The sequence below is a fragment of the Miscanthus floridulus genome, chromosome 13 (genome assembly GCF_019320115.1).
Source record: "Miscanthus floridulus cultivar M001 chromosome 13, ASM1932011v1, whole genome shotgun sequence".
Classification (NCBI taxonomy): domain Eukaryota; kingdom Viridiplantae; phylum Streptophyta; class Magnoliopsida; order Poales; family Poaceae; genus Miscanthus; species Miscanthus floridulus.
In genome coordinates, this window is record NC_089592.1 from 83,990,021 (window position 1) to 84,016,208 (window position 26,188).

Genomic DNA, 26,188 nt, shown 5'->3' on the forward strand with positions numbered 1-26,188 from the left:
ATTCTTGTTCTCATCTCATGGATTATGGATTTGATGTGGAAGTTTGCAAAGTAAGCCCGGTTACCAAGCGGAGATAATTCTCTTGTTAAATTCAGTTTGATTGATTATTACTAAGATGCAAAATGCATTTGATTGATTAGATAGAAGGGCAAATCTGTAACGCATAAACAATGACATTGTTGTTGTGTTGTACTGAAATAACAGCAAAGCTCTACTTGACATGCTGTAACTTTAGTAGGGAAGGATACATTTATTGTTCGACACAGTTAGAAGAGGTCAAAGACTCACAGACGCACAGTAGATTGAATGTTTGAATTGAACATTATGACAATAAATATCATAGGGACAATTTCTTTTTACGTCTGAGAGGCGAGGCGTGGCTCGTACAGCGTATCATGTCCTTGTACAAAAGAACAGTCACAAATCTTGACTGTCACCATGACCTGAGATGAACAAGGTACACAACAATGTGCATTTTCTAGCTTGCACACAAAGCATGCTTTTGCAACCGCAGGCTCACTTGGTGATAATAGGTAGCACTTCACTACCATCTGAGAATGCCATGTCCCAAAGATAATCGCGGTATAGATCATCCAAGGTTGTGTAGTTGTTCGACGGCCATTTCAAATATACTGGCTTTCCTCTAGGCCATGTGTTGCCTTTGATCTAGTCCTAGATAAATATGGCGCTAAACGCCTCCTCCAGCGCTCTTCTCTTACTCAATTCAGCAGTCCATCCACCAGCTCGTGCTGCTCGCTCTCCGCGTAGTATCCTGGTCTCCTCGTCATCTCCTTGAAGAGGATCTGACTGACTGCCGATTAGTTGGGGAGCCATACCTGTGGGGCGAGGCTGAGCCACTCCCCCAAGAACGGCGGCAGGTGCATACTGGCCCTGAACTCCTGCCCCACCACTAATACCCTGAGAACTCCCAGCAGCCTGTTACAGATTGCAAGAGCACCAAGTGTTGGCATTTATACCAAGAACACGATATCAATGCATCGACCTCAAGAAAAAATAGTATCAAAGTAAAGCAGTACAGTATAGAGAAACATAATTAAAGGAAAAGGAACTTTGCAATAGTTCTTTATGCGAGATATGTGTGAGTCAAACCAGACGAAAAACTGACAACAACAACAACAACAACAAAGCCTTTAAGTCCCAAACAAGTTGGGGTAGGCTAGAGTTGAAACCCAACAGAAGCAATCAAGGTTCAGGCACGTGAATAGCTGTCTTCCAAGCACTCCTATCTAAGGCTAAGTCTTTGGGTATATTCCATCCTTTCAAGTCTCCTTTTATTGCCTGTACCCAAGTCAACTTCGGTCTTCCTCTGCCTCTCTTCACGTTACTATCCTGACTTAGGATTCCACTACGCACCGGTGCATCTGGAGGTCTCCGTTGCACATGTCCAAACCATCTCAACCGGTGTTGGACAAGCTTTTCTTCAATTGGCGCTACCCCTAATCTCTCACGTATATCATCGTTCCGAACTCGATCCCTTCTTGTATGACCGCAAATCCAACGCAACATACGCATTTCCGCGACACTTAGCTGTTGAATATGTCGTCTTTTCGTAGGCCAACATTCTGCACCATACAACATAGCAGGTCTAATCGCCGTCCTATAAAACTTGCCTTTTAGCTTCGGTGGTACCCTTTTGTCACATAGGACACCAGACGCTTGCCGCCACTTCATCCACCCTGCTTTGATTCTATGGCTAACATCTTCATCAATATCCCCGTCCCTCTGTAGCATTGATCCTAAATATCGAAAGGTATCCTTCCTAGGCACTACTTGACCTTCCAAACTAACATCTTCCTCCTCCCGAGTAGTAGTGCCGAAGTCACATCTCATATACTCAGTTTTAGTTCTACCAAGTCTAAAACCTTTGGACTCCAAAGTCTCCCGCCACATAAGGATGCATGATCATATAAGGATGCAAAGAGAAGATGACAATATCATGACTTTACTAAATTTCATTTGCGGTCATGATGGTCAGGTAGGGCAATATCTAAAGATGTAAGACATCTATGCAAATATAACAATAGAACATGTTGATAAGATATCAAGGTGATAAATCTGAAAGCTGTAACTTCATGATTTAGCATTTCATCGCTACTATATTCTCATGATGTTTATTACGTTAAAAAAAAAAATCTCATGATGTTTACTAGAAGTTTTCCTGGTTGGCCTACTAAATGGTAGTGCCAAATATTTCCCATGCAAGCAGCTTACCAGTGACACCAGCATGATGGGGTTGCTCATGTACTTACACAACCAGCTATCAGACAATTAGAACTCTAAGTTGAAGACCCATATTCTATTTTATAACCTTCATACTTTTTTATGAAGAAAACATATATCTTGGAAATATCTACTGACCATATCATTGGCCTCGGCCTTTACAGGGTTCATCCTGCTTGCTTTAAGTGCTGCTGCAAGATCTTCCGCCTATAAAGGAACACATTATACATAAAAGATAAATCTTTTTCGATCAGATATATGAATATGTCAAAGGTTAGAGTAAAACATTTCAACAGGAATTTCGGAACTCCATAAGACTAAATCAGGGATCATGATAAAACACACCCTTTTAGCTCTGGACAAGTATATCTGCTCCGCATTTTCCTGTTGGTATCTTGCAATTTTTGCTTCAATCGCCTCGACATCTATCCCTTCGATCAGGTTGAAAGCTTGAAAAGAAAAATCAAACCTGCTAAGTTTTTCCCAATTGATATAATTCAAGAATAATAAATTAACAAACAGGGGGAACAACTCACTCATATCCTCAATTTCTTCCAGATAATCGTTGTAGTCCTTCAGAGTAGGGAAATGTTCCTGCGTCTTGTTGAATCTAAACCCAACATACAAATAATGGTAGTTAGTAGATTGATAGAAAGAAATCCCTTTTCTTACAGAGAGGGAGTGATTGCTTCAGGGTGTGGAGCGCACATGCTGGCTATCCTGCGGCGGATGGTCATCTCCTTCGCCCACGCATTCCCCCCGCCGCCTGACACCATCACCATCTCGCCGCCGCCGCCTAGACCACAGGATCAGCTCCCGCACTGCCTGGACTCACGCCGCGGTGGGTTCGAGCTGGGAAGTGAGGAGGGTGGCTAGGGTTCGGACTTCAGACTTCGGAGTGGGAAGAGGAAGGGGAAGAAGCGTACGCCTCAACTGCAATTAGAGAAAAAATGAGAGGTCCTACCGACAAATTACTGGTTTCAATAAAGCGGCACTCTACTTTATCAGGGTATCCTAACCTGACAATCATAGTTATTGCAATTTAACCGGACAATCATAGTTATTGCAAGTAATCTGAAATACTATTACTCGATTCAGTTATCTTTGACAACTCATTTTTTCACGTCCACGCATCTATATAATATACGTTTAGAAATCTACGAACAACCATTCATGACGTAAGGTTAGAAAGTGTCACGAATGCAGGTAACTTATACTTGCTTCTCAGATATTAATTTTTCATCAAATTTGGTTCAACCCTTTACCCTTATTTACAGGATTAGCCATTCACTACGAAGTTATATCAATGATACATCATATATGTTGTTAGCATCAATCTTAAATGATCTAAAATAGTAGTCCCGCGGCAATGCACAAGGTATTCAACTAGTTTGTAACTGCAGATGAAGTCCATATTACATTAGAATGACAAGTCCATCCATCCATCCTATTCATCATGAGTATATGAAACTAACCAATCAAAGATTGTAACTATAGTACATAATAGATGAGTAATTAAACTACTAATCTGTTAACATAGCATACACCATGTCACCTATTTCTATCAATACATGTGAAACTGCACGCGACAGCTAAAAACAATCTGAACTACTGCCATGGCATATCTACTGCACTCTGCAACAAGTCCAAATGTTTTATTTTTTTGCTTTTTATTAATCGTATGCAAATCAGTATGGACAGATAGCTACATGTGTGCACCTATTAAAAAATGAAACGAATCATGCACGAATCGACTGAGACCTAAATCCACCCATTCATCAACATTTTCAGGTCGCAGGAACCTAAATGAGGGGGATTAGAGGGAGCCTGAGAAACATACCTTCAACACTGGCTGGCCGAGCTGGAAGTAGTTGAATCAACGGGCTGCCACGGACCCACAGGTCGCAGGCCGGTCAAAGTCGTCGAGGCTGCTCGGCATCGCTGGATCCGTCGGAGGTGGAACAAGTCGCGGGCGCTTGCTGGATCTGCAGGGCGTCGACCGGCAGTCGTGGTACAGGCCGTACAATAACAAAATGGGACGAGCCCTGGCCCTTGGGCGGACGGGAACATGGGGCGACGAAGGAGCGCCGGTGGTAGGGCTGCTGCAGCTGCAGGCAGCGGCGCTGAAGTCCTAGTAATCGCCGATGCGTCGCTCCGTGCGGAGAAAAGGAGAGTGGAGGCGGAAGGGCAAGGCGCGCACGGAGAGGATCGTTTTTCGGTGGGTAATTTTTGCCAGTTGCAAGGGGCAGTTGGTCATTGGGAAATGCCGCTGTGGAAAATCTGGGCGTTTGGGCCGTCCATTCGATTTTCTCCAGCAGAAGGCAGAAGCTGCCGAGAATCAGTTCCGAACAGGGCCTAAACAATTTGTAACGGAGGGGAGTACACAAGAAGCCTGGTACGGTGGTACCCCACTGTGCCACAGGCCATAATAATCATGAAATGGTGCGCCACATTTATGCCTCCTGACGATGGCACTAAACCTATATAACATTTGCAATAAACTCATCCTGGTTGACTCATAAACGTATTGGAAACATCACAAGTTCACAACAGATAGACATGGCCACATGGGGATGCTTCACCAGGCCAAGAATGAAGGTGACTAACTCGTTGAGTGACTTCCATTCCCACATCTGAATGGACAGAACGGCATCCTGATCATCAGTTAGACTCAAACCATTGTTCTTGTTGTCACATACTGGTACAGCATTGCCTCTGCCCTGAAATCCCGAAAACAGGAGGCGATCAGGCATTGTTCTTCTTACAGCAAACGAGGAAATCTTCTGAAAATAACTGAGCAAATTTTACCTGCGAATGACAGTGGAAATCTTTTATAGGCCATTGCATTAATCCATTACCAAGACTATCCGGGACAGGTTTAACAGAATAGTCTGTGATGTAGGCATATTGCCCCTGTTACAGATCACTAGTCAGTAGACATCGTAATCTTTCGCAGTCAATACAACAAAGTTTCTGAGCACAGCCGGTGTAATGGAAAGCGCAGTTTCAAAAACATTTCTGAAGCTAAAATAAGAACTGCAGGATCCATATTCTGTTCTGAAAATAATTCAAGCATCAATCTAAAATTGACTTCGTACACTCCAGGTCAACTAATGTCTTGATGAAAAATTTTACTATATTGTAACTAGCCAAGAGGAAACCAGATCACTTTGAGTTAGTCTTAGCAGTCAGCATGTGCCATTCACATTGCACTGGCAGTGAGCTTAGAGAAATCATGTATAGCCATTTTGTCATAAAAATTGTTGTGCACCCTAAATACCAATTGTCTAGTGTCTGTATGAGGTGCGGTGTGTACATCGCAAGAAAACATTCCTCTTGGGTGACAAGTGATTTGCCCTGATATCTGAATACTCAATAACACTACAGAACAAGCATCTCAGTTGTGTTTTTTTTTTTGGGGGGGGGGGGAACTGAGGTATATCAAACAGTGAATCCAGTGGTAGTGCTTGAATGCTAATATAACCATCTCAGCTCTTAGCAGTTGACAGCAAGTATATGGAACTGTCTTTGTGGAGGCTAACAGAAACAACACCGCATAATGACTAGGGATGTCAAATTTTTCTTATATGTTCCAAGAAGTCCCCAGCTAATTTCCTCAATTCTGTCAGAAAATGTCCAGAATCAACAGCAACTGTGATTTCAATCAGTGATACTGTAGCAATAAAGAACAAAATTCTCGCCATTACCAACATCTATTTCGAACAGTTCTGAGAAAACTTGGCGAAGAACATCAATCATCCCTTTGTAGAAGGACCTATGTGCAGGAGGCGGAATCACATTCAGAATCAGAACTCCGTGACTAGGATTGTGCGCACAGAGAGAAGGACATTTCCATGAGTCATCTCCAATGGTGGATCGCTGACACCACACATAGCATCAGAGGAGTCAAGATCCACCATAATTGCACTGAAATTCATATCAGGCTTCCCTTGCCGAGAAAGATCCTGTATCATCTGTATAGCATCACAGACATGGACATGTAGGAACTCATCCTCCACCAGCCCAAAATGATTCCTTGCGACATCCAGGACAACACCATCGGCCTCTATGCCGAGTACATCGAACTGAAGCCCCATTCTGAATGACATGAGGAGTGATCCACCTCCGACACCAGAACAGAGACACCTAGGCCTAACACCTGACCGAATACTCTCCTCAATGGATGGCGCAGTCACTGCGAGACCGGCAACCATGGCTTGCAGGTAAGGCTGGACCAACGATCCACCCACCTCCGGTTGCAACAGCTCACCTGATCCTTCCAGTGCTTCCAGCAACGGCGACGAAGCAGCAGCAGGTGACTGACATAGGCGCACCTGCGTCTGCACAAGGCAGGGCATGCGCTTGAACCGCAGCCTGCGGCGCAATTCAGCTGGACCGGGGCTGCAGTCAATGGCCACATCCTCGACAACCATCTCGCCAACAACAGGGCCAGCGACGAACTTGATAGGGGCAAGCCGGAGGAGGTCATCCTGGAAGGTGAGCAGCGGGACGTCAGGGACGGCGTTGTCCCGAAACGCGGCCATGGGGCAGAGAGCAAGGAGGAGGGGGAGGAGCCGAGCGTGAGTAGGGTCTGGGTCCGGGCGACGGATGCACGAAACGACCCGAGGAGAAGGCGCTGACAGCTCAGGACCAACGAGTATGAGACGGGAGAAGCGGGTGGTGGAGAGGAGGAGGTGGAGGTGGCCGGCGCGGGTGGAGAAGATCCAGTCGCGGTGCCGGCCGGCCGGGACGAGCATCGCCGCCGTTGCCGGGACGGGCGGGGCAGGGAGGGGCGAATCGAGGACGGCAACCCGGACGCACTCCCCCGCATCGCCGCCCCCGTCCCCGTAAGGATTGGAGGCGTGGCCAAGGAAAGGGTTGGGGAAGGCGAAGGAGACGAAGCGGGAAGGCGCGATGCGCCGCAAGCCCTCTAGCTCCGGGCTCATCGCCATCGCGCCCTGGCTGCCACTGCTGTGGCGGCGAGGCACAACGAAGCGCGAGAGCGATCCCTTCCCCGGGGTTTCTTGACCTCCCGAGTTCGAGGGGTGATCTCTATGGCGTACAGAGCGTATAGCGTGAAGTGAAGCGAGCCGCCGGCGTCGAGCCGATGGCGGTTGCGGAGGCGGGCCGGGGTGGAGTGCGGAGGAAGATGGGCGATGGCGACCCAAATTCTCCACCTGAAAATTCCGAGATGTCCTCTCCGATCAATGTATCGTGGGACCCACCGGCCAGTGAGTGTACTTTCGCAGCACTATTCACTGATGATGAGCATCGAGCATACTGCTTTTAGCAATTCAATTAAAACAGTTCGAACTCAAACTTCTCAGCTTCAATCATAGATAAAAATAATCTTTCTTGAATTTTTTTAACAACAATAATTAATAAAACTAAATTTGGAAAACCATTTACGATCTCCCAAATTTGCATACGGGGATTTCGATTTCCACCTAGGCCATGTTTAGATTGCAAAAAATTGCAACCCGATGAATAGTAACGCTTTCGTCTTATTTGGTAAATATTGTCCAAACGTGGACCAACTAAGCTCAAAAGATTCATCTCGTGATTTCCAACTAAACTATGCAATTAGTTATTTTTTTTACCTACATTTAATGCTCCATGCAAGCGGCTAAAAATTGATGTGACGGAGAGAGAGTGAAAAAACTTGGAATTTGGAGACAAGGCCCTAGTGTTTTGAGAGGAACCGAACAAATTAAAGGCGATCAAGGTAGGTTCACAAACAATGAAGCATATGTAAATTGAATTCATTTCTCCACTCAGATCTGTATCTGTGGCAAATTATGAATGGCTGTACTTGTACCTAACAGCCTCTGGGTTTCAGCTTTTCAACTAAGTTGCAGCAAAAGGATATACAAGGCCGATATATTGTATATAATACATAGGCAGGGTAACTGTAGTATATGGATTGTAAGGCCGCCAAAACATAGCACAATAGAAGCGCTACATCTACGAGACTACAGCAGAGACAGACCATGAAGTACATTTCCTGTAGGAATTTCACTGAATTGCAACATTTTTTTTTAAATGTTAACTGTTTGCACGATCATCCAAGTGTAAAAGTTTGTGCTCAGACATCTGGACCCTAGATTATAATCATCGCGGATCATGTTCTTGCTATCGTGGGACGGATTATACCAACATTGTGGTGCCAGCTAGTGCAAAGTGTTGACAGTGTCTGCTTTCTAGTCACCGGTGACCCTCCACGGGTGACCCCCATCTGAACTGCTGCATGCTTGGTTTCCAAGAAAGCTGTCTCCATAGTCACTGGCCAATCTCATTTGCCTTTCTTCCTGTGGTGAAAGAATCCTGATGCACCGCACGCAGTTCACAAAGTCCCTGCAAATGCATAGCCACCAATCTTTAGCAACCAATGTGGCAGAAAGAGTCAAATTTGGAAATTGGATATGGTTGAAGAATTGATGAAAATTTGATCGAACTCTTTCAATTTCTCAATCAGATGAGACCATGGCAGAATTTTGCAGTTCCACAGTCAAAACCCAAAACAATTGATTTTAGAGCTTCTCCACATCTTTTTATCAGGAAGTGTGTTTGCTCAAAGTTATAGTTATCACTCTACTCACGGAACCATATGAATATCACAACTAAGACTGAGGCGTCAATCAAAATATCAAAATGGTTTCAGGTATTGCATTGCCCCACTGTCACCATTGATTTTACTGTTCATGAGCCACTCAATTGCAGAAATCCATCATGCTAGCCACTTTTCTTTTCCCTTTCATATGCTAGCTATTTTTTTAGACAAATGTAAATAAAAAGCTTAAATGACTTACTCCCATGGGTCATCACCAACTAATAGAACATCCTTCTCGTGATCTTCATATACTAGCTTCCAGCCAACTCTATTTTGGTCACTGAGTTGCCCCTCAATACCAAACATACGGGCAATATCATGCTTCAGTTCATCATATCCAGAATATCTGTTGATGTCAATTGATCTTCCAACAGCACCACGCTTGTGCACCTGCAGATAAGTCCCTTGATCAGGAGCTCAGTACAGTCCTTATGCAAAGAGTGAATGTTACATTTGTTGTGAATGACAAAATTGGAGCAAAGCCAAATAACACACCTTGGTGTATGTTCGTATCCGTTGATGAGCAGGACCTGGAGCCCGGGAATTTCTATTTAAGAATGGGATATCATTGATTGATGAATCTATGGAATTGAATGCAATATCAGCAACACCAAATGAATGTGAAATCATTGAAGATGATAACTCTTGTTGAGAATCCTTTGATGAAATGTAGTTAGAGATGCCATTTCCTGGCATCTGATCCATGTACTTCTCAGTTTCAAAGGTAGTTCCAAGCAAAGAGTCTTCATTAAGAGGCTCCATATGGCCATCAATGTTTGCCCCAAATAGAAAGTTATTTCCTGCATCTGTAACCTCAAACTCGCTATCTGGAACCGTTTCTCTCAACGGTTGATGCTGATTGAAGGATGAAGGTGGAAAATTTTGTTGCAGTGATCCGTCAGCCTGAGAAAGGCAAACTGAAGTCGCTGAAGAGGATGTATCCAAATAATCCATCTGAGTGCTGTTCATGTAGTCTTGTCCAGTAGCTGGCCTTTCTTCAGTCATCTTGGGAATCACCATTGTGTGCTGTGTACTCTCAAAAGGTTTCATACCCTGTTCAAGTGTAGAACCCAATACAACAGATGATTGAGGAGCCTTTGCTGCAGTAGGTAAACATTGGTTCTTGGAGCTACTTGGAGTTGATCGCAAAATAACAGGATTATTGTTTGTGGATGGTGATGTTGAAGAAGAGGGAACATCATCCGTCTTCATTGACTGCACTCCGCCAGGCACATGCAAAGAGCGAGCACCCATGGAGGTGACAATTTCTGATTTTACAATAGAAACAGCATTCCCAGGAAACTCGTGAATTGGTTTGGGAGGTTGAATCTTTTGCTGCGTCGGGTACTGAATAGTGCTACTGCTATGCAAACCTACCACTTGGGTAGCTACCTGTGAGCACTGCTGAGCAGTTGAATGAGAATTTACTGCTTGTTGCTGCAAATCCAATATCATTTTCTGCTGTTCCATGACCAGAGGCTGCTGTGGTTGTAGAGCCTTCAATAGTTGTATTTTCATCTGATCAGATAACTGTGTTACCATGTCTGCGTCATTAGGTACCTGATGAAAAGGCTGTATCTTTATTTGCTGTTGTTCCTGCACTGACTGCTGAACCTGCTGCTGCTGCAGATGAGGATGCTGTTGCTGCAGAAGCTGGATTTGTTGAAGACCACCTTGTATGGTGGTGTGATTTTGAACCAGAGGTTGCTGTTGCTGTAGTTGAGCTTGGACAATGACTTGAGGATGCTGAGGCTGAGCCTGGAGAATGACTTGAGGTTGCTGGACTTGAGTATGGACAAGTTGAGGCTGTGCCATACTAATCATTGGTTGGCTGACCTGCAATTGTTGAGTTACCGGATTCTGTTTCTGTTCAGAACTGCAATTTTGAACTACCTTTTGTTGTACTATAGCACTTCCCAATTGGTTTGGTGTAGCTATTACGTTTGCTAACTGTTCGGTCTGCTGGTTTTGGGGAGGTAAAAGCGAAGTGTTGAACTGGATGTTATTTTGTTGTAGGAACTGGGGCTGGAAGCTAATTTGCCTAGATAGATCAGCTGCAGCCTGAGTTTGTACAGGTTTTCCAGCTAACGGATTTAGCAATTCCGGTTGCATAACTGTGTTGGCAAGAGAGGAGTTCTGTTGCATGTTCATCCACTGAACTAAACTTAATCCAGGAACTAAACTGTTTTGAGTACTCAGATCTTTCTTGCCAATCTCCTCAGCAAACCATGGCATGGTCCGCTTAAAAAGATTGTCCATTTCTGAGCTATCGTCATCTACAGATATGATCAGAATATAACAAGAATTTATCAAGTACACAGACAAGGAAATTAGTATTATCAATTTGAAAGGAAATGCAATTAAGAACTTCAATGATACATGCACTAATACTATTCATTAATAGAATTGAATGCTGTAGGGCCAATAATTGTACTTCTGTATTTACCTGTTATCCCAGGTTGTCTCGGACGTTTTGCAGTGAACAATGGCGAGGGATAAATGAAGAATGGAGCTATAACAGGTTCAACCTCCCAAAGGGAAACCCTGGTGCGTCTCTCACTTGGTGCTGCTTCATCCCATGCAACCTGCATATACAAACACTTATCTTAAAAATCGAAGGGAGACGCTGCAAGGTTTGAGTATTTAGTTTGACTGATCAGGTCAAACCTGAATATTGCGCCATTGGGAGTTTTTCCACCTTACAGGATCCATATCACTTATACCAGTTATTGTTCCCATGTACCTGCAGGCAGTTGACAAAAGATCCTAGTTCTCAGAAAGAACTGTAAAAATCTAGGTAGAGAAAACCACATGCAGTTCATAACATGATACACAAGTATTCTAGATGCACCAGAATGCTAAATTCTATATTAGCTAATTGTACTCAAGAGGATCCACTAATCTTTTTCTAAAGTGATTTCGAAGTTGATAGGACAGCTACTGTTACGGCGCGCCTTGCTGCGGAGAAAGTATGGAGGGGAGAAGGCGAGCCGTGGCTTGGCAGGACGGCGGCGTGACGGCGCCGTGCTGCAGCTGAGGGTTTGGGGGGGGGGCGAGATTGACACAGAGATGACGATGAACAGTAACGCCCGAGGGCCCAGGGGAGAATGAATCTCAATCCCAGGCTACCCTTTTCTTAATTCTCTGTCTATGCCATATAGGCTTTCTTGTTACAAAGATAGAAACAAATCCCTATTTTCTCTCCCGATCTAACAAACTCTCGCTGAAGGGGAAAACCGGCCTGGGGCGCGGTGACCGCGCCCAGCGCGCCTCGCGCGTTTCCCCCCCTTCTCTCAGCCACTATTCCTCCTCCTTCTCTGGTAGGTCCGGCCCACCATAACATCTCTCCCCTCCTCGGGGAACAGCTCGTCCTCGAGCTGAAAGTCGGGGTGCGCCACTTTGAATTCTGCAGCATGCTCCCAGGAGGCTTCCGACGCCGGCATGTCAGCCCACTGCACGAGAACGTGCCACTCCCCGCGGCGCAGGCTGGAACGCAGCACACGTTCTGGGCGCAAGAGCGGACGCCCGTGGCGCAACGGCGGCAGCGCCGGAACGTCTGCTGGGGGATCACCACGGAATGGCTTGAGCACCCCCACGTGGAAGACGTCATGAATCCGGGCGCCCTCGGGTAGGCGCAGCCGATAAGCCACCTTGTTGATCTGCTGAACGACTTGGTACGAACCAGCAAACTTCGGCCCCAACTTGCCCCGGCCCCCAGGCACCAGCGCCTTCGTCGGGGGATGAAGAAGCCGGAGCCACACCCAATCGCCAACAGAGAATGTGAGCTCGCGGTGCTTGGCGTCATAGGCATGACGGGCATGCTCTTGAGCTTGAAGGAGGCGCGCGCGAACTTCTGCCAGGAACTCGTCGCGGTCAGCCAGCATGGCATCAACGGCCGCCGTGTGCGCCTGTCCTTGCGTGTATGGCAGCAAGTCGGGCGGAGGCCGCCCATAGACGACGGTGAATGGCGTCGTGCGGAGCGCCGAATGGAAGGCCATGTTGTAGCAGAACTCGGCCCATGGAAGCCAATCCAGCCAATCCCGGGGGCGGTCGCCGGTGAGACAACGCAAGTACATGCCGATTGTCTTGTTGACGGCCTCGGACTGGCCATCCGTCTGGGGATGGAAGGCCGTGCTGAGGCGCAGCTGGACACCCGCCTGGCGAAAGAGATCACGCCAGACGCGACCGGTGAAGACGGGGTCGCGGTCGCTGACGATGGAGTCGGGAAAGCCATGCAGCCGAACGATGTCGTGGAAGAAGGCGCGGGCCACCGAAGCCGCCGTGTACGGGTGCCCCAGGGCGATGAAGTGGGCGTACTTCGAAAACCTGTCCACGACGGTGAGGATCACGCTTTTACCGTGGACTTTGGGCAGCGCCTCGATGAAGTCGATGGAGATGTCCGCCCACACCTGGGACGGCACCGGCAGAGGCTGAAGAAGGCCGGCCGGGTGGAGAGCCTCGGTCTTGTTGCGCTGGCACGTCGCGCAAGCCCGCACGAAATCGCGAATGACGCGCCGGTCGTGCTCCACATAGAACTCGGCGCGAAGGCGCTGAAGTGTTTTCTGGATGCCTTCATGTGCCCCGGTGTGCGCGAGCTGAAGCACGTCGTCGAGCACCTGGGACGCAGCGGGGACGAACACACGACCGTGATGGAGGAGGAGGCCCTCGTGCACCCGCCAGTCCTCACCATGGGCGCCCGCCATGACGGCGTCGCGACGGGCGCGCAGTCCAGCGGAGGCCTCCAGCTCGCTGCGCAGATCAGCGAAGAGCTGGAACGCAGGGGCACACAGCGCTGCGAGAGAGGCCGCTGGGCCTGGGAGCGCCGCGAGCAGTGGTGTCTCGCCGTCCCGCCGGGACAGTGCGTCGGCGACGACGTTGAGGCGGCCTTGGCGAAATTCCACCCTGAAATCATAGCCGAACAGCTTGCTCACCCAATGGTTTTGCGGGATCGTCGAGAGTCGTTGATCAAGTAGGAACTTCAGGGCGTAGTGGTCAGTGCGGACGATGAACGCGCGCCCCCACAGGTAGGGCCGCCAATGGCGGACCGCCTGCACCAACCCGATGAGCTCCCGTTCATAGGCTGCGGACTTGAGGTGACGCGCGGCGAACGGCCTGCTGAAGAAGGCGATCGGGCCGGCGTCCTGGTGCAGGACCGCGCCGAACCCCGAGCCAGAGGCGTCGCAGTCGACGATGAAGTCGCGGCTGAAATCCGGCAGGTGCAGCACGGGCGCTGTAGATAGCGCCGTCTTCAACGCAGCAAAGGCTGTGGACGCCGCCTCTGTCCACTGGAAGCTGTTCTTGCGCAGCAGCTGCGTCAGGGGGGCGGCGATGGTCCCATAGTCGCGGATGAAGCGCCGGTAATACCCAGCGAGACCCAAGAAGCCGCGCAGCCCCCTGGCTGCCCTTGGCTGCGGCCACGCCTGGACCGCGCTCACCTTGGCGGTGTCCATGGCGACGCCCTCCCCGGAGATGACGTGACCGAGGTAATGCACCGACGGTTCAGCGAAAGCACACTTGGAGCGCTTGATGTGGAGGCGGTGCTCGCGGAGGACGTCGAGAACGGCGCGAAGCTGCTGCAAGTGTGCTGTCCAGGTAGTACTGTACACCAGTATATCATCAAAAAAAACAAGGACGCACCGGCGCAGGAACGGCTTGAGGACGAAGTTCATGAGCGCCTGGAACGTGGACGGCGCATTTGAGAGCCCGAAGGGCATGACGAGGAACTCGAAATGGCCCTGATGTGTCCGGAACGCCGTCTTGGCTACGTCATCAGGATGCACGCGAACCTGATGGTATCCGGACCGGAGATCTAGCTTGGTGAAGAATTTGGCGCCATGCAATTCATCGAGGAGCTCCTCCACCACAGGGATGGGGAACTTATCCTTCACCGTCGCTGCGTTCAGCGCCCTGTAGTCCACGCAGAACCTCCAGGAGGCGTCTGCCTTTTTGACAAGGAGTACAGGCGCTGAAAATGGAGAGGTGCTGGGGCGGATGACTCCCTGCTGCAGCATTTCTTCACATTGCCGTTCCAGCTCATCTTTTTGTAGCTGGGGGTAGCGGTAGGGCCGAACGGCGACAGGCTCGGTGGCCGGTTTGAGGTGGATCCGGTGATCACAGGGCCTCGCCGGCGGCAAGCCCGTAGGTGCTGCGAAGACGTCGTCGTAAGCGTCAAGGAGGCGTTCCAGCAAGGCCCCCTCGGTGCCCTTGGCGGAGTAGAGACGACCAGCATGGAGGCGTCCTGTGAACTGGCCGGGCGCGCCCGAGGCCCCGATGCCCCGCCAAAGGACCCGGCGTCCCTGACGGTTGAAGGCCATGCAGAGGGTGTCGAAGTCCCACAGTACCGGACCGAGAGTCCGCAGCCAGGCTATGCCAAGCACCATGTCGTAGCACTCCAGCGGAATCGAGTAGCAGTCGACCTTGAACGTCTCCGCCCCGATGCGCACGCCCATGGCCGAGGCGAGGCCGCGGCAGGTCACGCGATCGCCGTTCGCGACGACCACGTGCGCGCCCGCACTGTCGCTGAAGGGGAGGCCGACGCGCCTCGCTGCCCCGGTGCTGATGAAGTTGTGCGTGGAACCGGAGTCGAGCAGGGCCGTGAGCTCGTGGCAGCCCAGATGAACGCGGAGCTGCATCGTCTCCTCCGTGCGGATGCCGGTGATCGCGGAGAGGGAGATCATGGGGGCCTCAGGGTCGAACGGCGGGTTCTCAGTGATGTCCGCCGCTGGTGTTGGGTCGTCCTCGGCGGGCTCTTCGACCGTGTAATCCGCCACCTCCAGGAAGAAGAGGCGCGCACACTTGTGCCCCCGGACGTACGGCTCGTCGCAGTTATAGCACAGCCCCTGCTTGCGGCGAAGGGCCATGTCCTCCGGTGACAGGCGCTTGAACAGGCGCGCTGCTGGAGCGTTCGACCCACTGGACGTCGCAGCGCCTGTTGGCGGGGTTGGGGCCGGCAGGGCAGGCAGTGGGCGGCGCGGTGGGCGCGCAGCGGGCGCCGGTAGGGCCAGCAGCGCGGCTGTGTTGCGCCGCTCGTACGCCCGCGCCAGTCGCATGGCTCGCTGCAGGTCTTGAGGCTCCTGGAGTTCCACTTCGACGCGGATCTGTTCCGGCAGTCCCCCGGTGAAAAGCTGCGCCTTCTGGAGCGTCGTCAGGGTGCCCGCGTGCGCTGCCCGGGCCTGGAAGGCTTCCATGTAAGCGTCTACCGTGGAGGTAAACGGCAGCCGAGCGAGGTCCGCTAGGTGGTTGGAGCTGAGCGGCGGACCGAAGCGCTGTTGGCACAACCGTTTGAAATCATCCCACGACGGGCGGCCCGTGTCCCCCTCAAGATCGAGGTACCACTGGCGCGCCGTGCCTTGCAAGTGGTAGGACGCGAACCACACCCGATCCGTGGCGCGAGTCTGGTACCCTTGGAAGAATTGTTCGCAGGTGTTCAGCCATCCGAGCAGGTCCTCCTTGCCCTCATAAGTGGGGAGGGACAGCTTGGGAAAGCGCGGACCGTGGCCACCGGCCGACTGTTCTTGGACGTGCAGGAGCGGCGGAGGCAGGTGCGTGGGGGTGGGGTTTGGCGCCCTTGGCCCGTTCAAGATGGACGAGAGGGACGGGACCGGCGATGGTGAGGGTGGGAAGCTGATATGTGTGATGGGGACAGCGGTGGATGGGGGTGGTGGTGATGGCAGTTGTGGCTGCGGGCGCTGCGGCTGGTAGGGGTTGTGGAATGGCGGCGTGGTTCCGAGCGCGGAGATCACCGGCTCCGTTGCTGGCAGGGGGGGAATGCCGCCATACCCCGGCATGCCGTACAGCGGTAAGGGCGCCGAAGGAGCGGGGCTGCGATCCTCCAGGGCCGTCACGCGCACGGCCAGGGCGCCGAGCTGATGTTGCATCCCGTAGATGGCAGCCGTGAGTTGGTTGAAGGCCTCCTGCGGTGTTTGGGGAGAGGCCGGCGGCTGGGAGTATGCCATCGGGAGGGTGGGGATGATCGGCTGGGGGCTGGTGGTGACGGCGATCAGCTGGGAGCTGGTGGTGACGGCGATCAGCTGGGGGCTGGTGGTGATGGCGAGCGGCTGGGTGGTGAGCGGTGGGGCGGAGGTGAACGCGTTGGCGGCGGCATCAGTGGTGGTGGGCTGGGGGGAAGAGGATGAAGCCATGGTCTCTGATACCAGGTTGTTATGGCGCGCCTTGCTGCGGAGAAAGTATGGAGGGGAGAAGGCGAGCCGTGGCTTGGCAGGACGGCGGCGTGACGGCGCCGTGCTGCAGCTGAGGGTTTGGGGGGGGCGAGATTGACACAGAGATGATGATGAACAGTAACGCCCGAGGGCCCAGGGGAGAATGAATCTCAATCCCAGGCTACCCTTTTCTTAATTCTCTGTCTATGCCATATAGGCTTTCTTGTTACAAAGATAGAAACAAATCCCTATTTTCTCTCCCGATCTAACAAACTCTCGCTGAAGGGGAAAACCGGCCTGGGGCGCGGTGACCGCGCCCAGCGCGCCTCGCGCGTTTCCCCCCCTTCTCTCAGCCACTATTCCTCCTCCTTCTCTGGTAGGTCCGGCCCACCATAACAACTACACAGTCTAAACATTAACTAGAGATGGAAATTTATACCTTCTTGTTGCAGATTCTTCAGTTTCAAACATCATTCTAAACCGCATGCCAAGTGATAGTTGGTTGCTATAGACAGCCTTCTGGTACTTGGCAAAAGGAATAACAAATTCTGAAGGACTAGCCCTGAAAGAGATAAAAGCAGTCTAATTGAAACTTTCAGTACATTACTTCTTTATATATTACAGAAGATGCTATTTACCTTGGATTATAGAATACTGTGAATTGGCTGTTATTAGCTGCTGCATGGGCTGCAGCAGCAAGAATTCCAATATGCATACTGTCACTAGACAAAACAGATGATGAGAGGTTAACAGGCTGCCTATTTGCCCGCCTTATCCCCAAGAGGAGTTGCTGTCTTCCGTCCCTACAATCACAGGCAGGAAGCTCAGCAGCTTTAGTTATACTCTGTGTAGACTAATTTACTATACCGACTGCCAAAGAATACCATAACAGCAATCAGATAAACATTCACAGAAAGACAAGGTCTTCACTCTCCAAACTTTACCTAATAAACAGGACTGAGTCGCCAGCAAGGAGTCTCTTTCCACTGACAAATAGGCTCCAGCCAGTAGTCAGCAAATGCCTTTTAGGCTGGCCTGATGAAGGAAGAAAACTTTTAATAAAATATGAAACAATGTGTTTATGAAATAGCAAGATAGGTTTATTATGAGTACATGTTACTGATAAAATTATGAAATTAAAGAAGATAAGTGATATTTGAATAAGGACTAGACGAACTTTTATTAGTTCCTTTCATGGCCAGTAGGAAACTTGGTGCAGTATTTTTTTACAGACTTGCCTCGGTATATATGACGGAATGTCCAAATTGCATCGTGCAAATCCCTGGCCTGCAGTTCCTGAGCAGGAGGCTGCATTGAGAAGTTCTGTACAGTGCAGCGCAGACAGATTAGAACAATTAAGAAAGCCAACAATTCAGCTTTTGCCATTATAGGATGTAAAGTATTCTTACAAGATGGGGGAAAATTCGCTCTGCAGCACGCCGTGGCACAGAGAAACCTCCATGAGTGCTTGTATCACTTGCAGTCAGTGTTTTACAAAAGAACTCTGTCTGTGGTCTGGTTTGTTTCAGTGCAAGCTCTGTTGCCAGCAACGTCTCCTTGTCACAATGCGTCACCTAACAGTACCAATTCCAAATTCAAGGTGGTACAGGTACATCCTATAATACAGATGACATAATTGAAGATAGGGAAGTATGACCTACATTGCTAACTGGTTGGAGAGTCATTCGAGCATAAACCTCATCTGTGTCAGGATCAGCCTGTCAAATTTTGTTGAGAGACACATTAATCAAAATCGTTCACATAAAAGAGAACTAGTTCAACAGCAGTTATTTTTCATACTGTATTGAAAGAAGCATTTCTTACTAGCATAGTGACACTACGGAGTATGCATATAAGCTTAGATGGAAGATTTGGATAGCTCGGAATTTTGGCATCTGCATCCTTTCGCATAGATGCTGCTACCTGAAATTGGCATCAAGGAAAGGAATAAGAATTGTTCACCATGGAACTCCAGACAACTCTCACAACAAATAAACAAGTGGTTTTTTAACTGGTTTATCTTTTAGCTTTTATGTAACTTTTTTTTTTTTTTTTTTTTTTTTTTTGCGGAACAGCTTTTATGTAACTTTAATATAAAACTGGCACACAATACACAGGCATTTCATATGAAACTCCGTTTTAGTTGGGCAAACAGCCAAAGACAGACGTAGATAACTAAGACCAGGCCCTAATTCCCTAATTATTTTGTTCGCACTAGAACATGATCAAATAGACAGGACAAGGGAGGCTTAATGGCAAAAAAATGTTTACTGCTTGTCTAACCAGTAACCACTCAAAAATGTATATTAAGCTATACATGGCAAACGAGAGCTCAACATCACAGACAATAAATATAGAACTATCATGTGAGTTAAGCATCAGCCTTGGCAAAGCAGATGATCAAGTATCAACGAGCAATTGTAGAACATCACGCAAGCGGCATAAAATACTTTGTGTTCTGTTACGTCGCCCCCAAAAAAGCTAAAATTAGTTGGAATACAATAACATTACTAACAACCACAAAACTAAGCCTTAATTGTGAGCAGACAATTTTCTCGCGCTGCTGTACAAAAAGCCACCTGGGAAAAAATGTTTTTGTCAGGAGACAAATGGAAAGCAAGCATTTGGCGGCGAAGCTCCAAGAACTAGTTGCCACCGAATGGCGAACCAACCATGGAATGACACGCGCGCGGCGCACATCTCCGGAGAACACGAGGAGGCGACAAGAAAGAGACAAGCCGAAGTACGCCACAGAAAATCGCAACAAGACAACAAATTTCATAAATAGAAGGAGCAATCTCGCTCATCGGGAGCTTGGGGGGTTGGAAAAACGGCAGCTTTGATCAAGAATCGCCGCGAGGGAGGGAAGGGACCTGCTCGCTGTGTCCCTGGGGGAAGTAGACGACGAGGCTCCCCACCGGCGGCAGCGTCACGAGCGGCCCCGCGCACGCATACCACAGCTCCTGGTTCTCCTTGGTGCGCCCGGCCCCACCGGAGCTCGTCCCCGGCGCCGGCGCCGGCGCCGCCGCCATCCCCGCCTCCGACGCCGGCGACCACCAGTCACCCAACCTCGAGCTAACTACCTCCTCCTCCGCCGCCGCCGCTGACCGGGAGGCATCGCCAGGCCCGGGCGGCCGGCGAGGAAGAAGGCGGGTTTGAGGAGCAGCTCGCAAGCAGGCAAGCAGCCCCAAGAGGAGGAGAAAGCAGAGGCCCGGTAGCGGCAGAGAAAGGAGTAATAGAATAAGCACTAGCGAGTAGCGACGCAGTGTCGTTTTGCTCATGCTGCCCACTGGGCACTGGACGCCGTACTGTTAAACCACTTGTTAATTGCCACTCAGTTGCTTGGCCTTGCTGATTAGCTCATTGATTAATCAGAGCACATCTGGAGCAATGCAGGACTCGCACGCTCGAGCGTGTGGTGTGCCTCTGCACGTGTGAACCTTTCTGTTTCCTTTTTTTACTGGCTCGAGAAAACCATAGCCGCAAGAATTTTTTCAATAAAATTCCACTTCCACGTGTGGTAAGCATACTTACTGTAATAAACAGCAGGCCCTGTTATTTTTTTTTCAGTAGCACGCGGTTTCTTAGGCAAATCAAATAAACAGTAAAACATATTGGATTTTGCAAGATCCTGCCCGTTTATTGTGAGGAAAAAAAAACACTACTTTAACAAATGTCTTTATGGTGGAATATGCTTTGTGTTAACCTGATTTTAGTGCCTATGGAATGATTGTTTTTTCTTTTTGCAGTTTGATGTTTATAATCATTGGATAATCATGGAGACGGCTTGTAGCATTAATTGTACTTTACAACATTTGTGACACTCCAACCAATGTCGGCTCCACCCTTTTGTCTTACTTTTTATTTTTATTTCCCTCTTTTTCTTTTGATTTTGCTACTAGTACCCTTTTGTTTCTAGTTTTGTGACTTTGAGAGAAAAAGCTGAAAACGGACATTATTTGAACAAATGAACTTTCTTGGCTTTGTGACAGTGCATGTACTTGTACTGTTTTCTGCAACACAAATTCTGTTCCATAAATTCACACACTTGGGACATGTTGATGGAGTAATAATAATAAACTAAAAATAGTATTGTGCGTAAGTGTGCTTTTTGCTGGATTGGGGCCGTTGTCTAGTTGATGGAACACGTCAACTAGAGGACCAGAAGCTTAACCACTGTTAGGCGAGACCAAACTAAATTAAGGCTGCAAAAGCAAGCGCTTAACCACTACGATAGTAGTGCTGTCTATAGCAGAATTATTTGTGCAATAGTGACAGGAGGGGAAACATGTATAATAACACACCTGTGGATGATGAGTGATATGTACTGCTTCTTCGTCCAGTCAAAATAAAAAGGGTGTCTTCTTGACCACGCACAGAAACGATTGGGACTATATTCTGAACGAAGTAAATACAGCCTGTTCGGTTGACTGGGCTGGATCGTGGATTATTTACTGCCAGCTAATTTGACTGGTTTAGTGTGAGAGAAAAATATTGTTTCAGCTTATAATACATGATCGTATACGATCGTTTACGGCCTATCGAACAGGCCGATAGTTTTCCAAAAGCAAGTGTACATACATATAAATTAAATACTCTGTTGCAATGGTAGACCAGCTTTTTTACGGCTTTCCACTCTTTGATCTTTTGGTTCTGAACTCTTGAAGAATATACAGATGATGGTATAAAATGTATTAGAAATGCTTTCCTACAACTCTATATTATTGCTTCGTCGTTTCGTGTAAACGCGTGGAAAATTGCAAGGCAAAATCGTTGCTAATGGTCAAAGATACGTACCAACAGGGGAAATATGTAGGTTTCTTGTCCACATGATCACAAGCAGCTGCACCGAGAGTTCAGAACGAAATGCTGACCGAGGAGGTGCAGTTCTCCTCAGCAAAGCTTTGGCAAGTAACTAAAGATGACCTAAAGCATTTGTCAAAAAAAAAAAGGTGACCTAAAGGCTACAGCAGATGTTCAAAGTCTTCGCAACGGGAATTTACTATAGTTAAGTTTGAGCTTTGAATTTGGATGTTATAATCCTCATTCCTAAGGTGTTACAAGCAAACCCTAATGACCCTGTTCGGCTTACCCTATATTTAGCTTGCTCGGCTTATTTTTTCAACCAGTGTTTTTCTCTCACAACAATTCAGCCAGAACAGTGTTTTCCAGCCAAGTTTCAGACCAGCGAACGGGGTCAATACAACAACATAGTTCTATTTGTCCGCTCAACATTAGTTTCAAAACCTTTACTAAAGTGGCAACTAATCACACGTTAATATGGTGTGATCACATAATAAGCTCAACGCAATTGGTTTTCATGAGAGAACGCAGCATCATGTAAGGGTCTGTAAGGGGTTGCTATTATGAATAAGACAATATACGAACAAACTCCACCAAAAGAAAACTAAACAGGGCAATTTTAAAAATAGAGTTTGAGAAAACCTATGACAAGGTTAGATGGCCTTCTTTGTTACAAACACTGTGTATGAAAGGTTTTTTACCTAAGTGGATCAAATGGGTTGAAATCTTTATAATAACAGGCGGAAGCATATGAATTAATGTGAACCTAAGATTGGTTACCTTTTTTCCAAACAAAGAAAGACCTTCATCACGGGGACCTATCATTTTCTCTTTTGATCAACATTGTCACTGACATGTTAACAATCCTCATTAACAGAGCAAAAGAAGAGTGGTGCCACATCTAGTAAAATGATGGCTTATCAGTTCTGCAATATGATATGATGGCGTAATCGTCTTCATGGAACATGATCTAAAGCTAGCTTGAAACATGAAGTTATTACTTCATACTTTTGAGCAAGTATCACGTCTTAAAATATTTTTCATAAAAATGAAGTGTACTACTTTGACGAGGCCCAGGAAGTAGAGGACCTATATTGAGTTTTTTTATGTAAATCTAGAGATTTTCCTATGACATAGTTAGGGTTTCAATTTATTTTAGAAAGTTGAGGAACGTGGATTCGCGAAAGGTGGAGGACAATTTTGAGAAGAGGTCAAGCAGATGAAAAGGAAACATCTGCCGATAGGGAGACGTCTAACACTAATAACTCAGTGTTGTGTAGTCTATAATCTTACATGATGTCTTTCTTGCAATCCAAGAGGATTGCTAAAAAATTAGACTAATTTTGTTTTAGATATTTTTTTTGCAAAGTGATAACCAAATAAGGAAGTATTGCCTTGCCAAATTAATGGAGCATACTTTGTCAGCTAAAAGAAAAGGAGTGTGTGCGCACACCCACATATATTTTTTTAATTCATGACATGGATATTAAAAACACTGCACTTCTTAGTAAATGACTTTTCAACTTACTTATAACAATGGGACTTGATGGATATTAAAAACACTGCACATCTCCTATCCGCTTGGGAGTTTAAAAGAAAAGAAATTAGTCATCCTGCATCGTGGCCCTCTTCCTTCCCGACCGCATCACAGGCCGCGCACAACTCGCACCGCCTACGCGCAATGTCGCGCCGTCGCCTGCAGCCCTGCCGGCCACCAGCGCAAACAGTGCACACCCACCGCCTCCTCGCTGCTCTGACCCGGCATCGCGCCGCCCTCCCCGCCCACCTGCCGCGCCGCCCACGCTTGCTCCCTCGCGCCCCGAACCGCTGGCTCCTTGAACTCGGGGTGAGAGCCGAGTACCGTCGGCTGCCCTTCTTCCGAGATCCGTCTGTCACCTCCTTGAACTCGATGTGGGCACCATCTTATCCTCTCTTCACCAAGATTCGCTCGCCAACCTAGCTCTGCTCCTCGCCTCGAGCCACTGCCTCCGATGAACTCTACATGCGAACGAGCCTCCATTCTCCCGAGCAGCAAGGAGATGCATGTTGCGCTGAAAGCGCATGTTGCAAGCGTATGTTTCAAGTGTTTCATATGTTTCAGAGGTATGTTGCAAGTGTTTCATATGGATGTTGCAAAAGTGGATTGGGATGTTGCATATGTTGTAATGGTTGTACACGTATATTGCAAGCGTCTGTTCCCAATTGTCTTCAGTTGTTCAGACGTATGTTGCAAGTGTGTTTATCTGGATGTTGCATATGTTCCACATATATGCTGCAAGTGTTTTATCTGCTTGATGCATATGTTTGCAATGGTTTTCAAGTGTTTTCAGGTGTTTTTGCAAGTGTTTCAGACGCATATTTTAAGTGTTTCATCTTACTTCTTTTGTATGTTGCAACTGTTGCATGTGCATGTTTCAAAAGTATATCGTGTGGGAAGCGGGAGGGGGTGCGAGGGGTCCCCGCGTGGGCGACGTTTGGGCAGCGGCCCCCCGCATGGGTGCGTGAAACACAGGAACGGGCGGGCGATGTCCGGGCAGGCGTGGGCCCTGTGTGGACGCACAAAATGGGTGCGGAAACGGACTGTAGCCATGGGCGTCCATCCGGACATCCATGTGCTAGCAAAACCGTAAATATTTTAGAACAAGTATTTAAGCTCTAAGTCTTTATCTTGGGCATATTACAAAAGTGGGGACTCACATTTATGGAATAGTCTTACGAAGGTAAAACAAAATTTTCTTCGTTTTCGATCCTTCACAATCAAAGAGGTTAGAAGTTAGGTTCATGATTATTTTACCAGCTCGATGTAATTATCCTTTTTTGTTGACCGAACAATGTAGAAAAACTCGACCTGCGGGGTAAGACAACTCCCGAGCATTGTGCTTAAAAAAAAGACCTTCTCACGCAGGTCGAGAAAATCTCCGAACCTCTGCCCCACCCATACACAGCGGCACCGCAGCTCCCGTGAAACTGTGTTGGCCTTAGACTTTGTGTTTTAGCGTGGGACAGACGAGGCAACACGCAGAGAAACTACGTCTCCTCCGGCCAACAAATCCACCCCCAGGGGGGGTCGAACTCTGGCCGGTAGAATACAAAACGCACAGCCAGGCCAACATCGTTAACTAATAAAATCCTTCCTTTATCATTTATAAAAGAAATGGAGGCATATAGTGTGTTATTACCATGGTTGGTTTACGCAGAGTTTATCCCAATTTGTTCCAAAATACCCATTACTGCCTGTTCGCTTAGCTCGTGGATGCATCTGTTCCATGCGTATCCGGATATTATATATACGCTATGTTCTCTTGACTTATAAGCCATATTTTTTCAGTCAACGAATAATATTTTTTCTCTCATAATAAATCAGCCAACGATACTTTCAATTATGGCTTATCAGCCAAACGAACAAGGCAATAAACGCCCATCAATGATGAATATTAAAGATGCTGATACAGCACACGCGTACAGTGTCGGTTGCTAGCTCCAGGCAACGACGACGATGGATTGAGCCCTGTTTAGGTGGACTCAAAAATTCAAAAAGGTTGCTACAGTATCTGTCACATCGAATATTTGCGGCCTATGCATGGAGCATTAAATATAGACGAAAAGAAAAACTAATTGCACAGTTTGGTGGGAAATTGCGAGACAAACGTTTTAAGCCTAATTAGTCAATGTTTGGACACTATTTGTCAAATAAAAACGAAAGTGCTACAGTAATCCCAAAATCCAAATTTCACAAACTAAACATGGGCTGATTTCCCATTACAGGCCTTGCGTGTTATATGTAGAACATGTCAGCGTGCCAGCTCAATTAATAGAACATCACTCACGTCATCATCGCTGAAGCAAAGCTTATATTATTAGTAGTAGTAGAGAACCAAAGAGGGTCTGCATGTTGTTGAACATTTGGGCCACGTGGCTCTGTTCGTTTGCTCATAAACCATGACTGAAAGTACCATTAACTAATTTGTTGTGAGAGAAAAATATTATTTGTTGATTGAAAAAGTATGACTTATAAGTCAAACGAATAGAGCTACAATTATCAGCATTCCTAGCTGACAGGCACCTCCAGCTTAGTCACCAGTACTTTAATGGATCAGTAGTGGACGAATCATATCTGCATTGCTTTCTTCACATTCAGTGGCATGATGGGCCGAAGCATACTACGTACACTCCTGCGTGTGGCTATGTACTTGACATGCAAATTAGTAACTTGCTAAGTGTGCATGATAATTTGATACTCCTGTAGATCTTTTGGTTCTCCTCGTTGGCACACATGCATTTCGTGTATAGATTTCCCAGTACACTAATAACACTACCATGATGAAGACAACGATATCACGATTGATTGCAGATGGAGATAGGCCGGGCCAGGCAT

The 26,188-nt window shown here is 47.8% G+C and overlaps 2 protein-coding genes across 3 annotated transcripts; both read right to left on the reverse strand.

Annotated features, from left to right (window-relative positions):
* Nucleotides 1–300: 300 nt before the first annotated feature.
* Nucleotides 301–7,433, reverse strand: LOC136501256 (uncharacterized). 2 transcript variants are annotated; one of them, XM_066496755.1, is made up of 7 exons: nt 5,050–5,726; nt 4,082–4,961; nt 2,950–3,174; nt 2,778–2,851; nt 2,587–2,690; nt 2,380–2,448; nt 301–936 (listed from the first exon to the last, which is right to left on the reverse strand). In XM_066496755.1, exons 3-7 carry the CDS (start codon nt 3,021–3,023, stop codon nt 673–675), a joined length of 585 nt encoding a protein of 194 aa, XP_066352852.1. In that variant the 5' UTR covers nt 3,024–3,174; nt 4,082–4,961; nt 5,050–5,726; the 3' UTR covers nt 301–672. The 2 variants fall into 2 exon arrangements, 1 of the variants encoding a protein (XP_066352852.1); XR_010770209.1 differs by lacking the exons at nt 301–936; nt 2,380–2,448; nt 2,587–2,690; nt 2,778–2,851 and adding an exon at nt 5,949–7,433 and having other exon boundaries at nt 3,025–3,174; nt 5,050–5,154.
* A 549-nt stretch (nt 7,434–7,982) lies between these two features.
* On the reverse strand, nt 7,983–20,273 carry LOC136500622 (auxin response factor 21-like). The gene is made up of 13 exons (XM_066496020.1): nt 19,884–20,273; nt 18,835–18,933; nt 18,672–18,728; nt 18,420–18,584; nt 18,249–18,333; nt 17,955–18,045; nt 17,649–17,813; nt 17,450–17,572; nt 11,519–11,594; nt 11,298–11,436; nt 9,347–11,127; nt 9,051–9,241; nt 7,983–8,595 (listed from the first exon to the last, which is right to left on the reverse strand). The coding sequence occupies exons 1-13, from the start codon at nt 20,040–20,042 to the stop codon at nt 8,442–8,444; spliced, it is 3,285 nt and encodes a 1,094-aa protein (XP_066352117.1). The 5' UTR covers nt 20,043–20,273; the 3' UTR covers nt 7,983–8,441.
* Between the last annotated feature and the right edge of the window lie 5,915 nt (nt 20,274–26,188).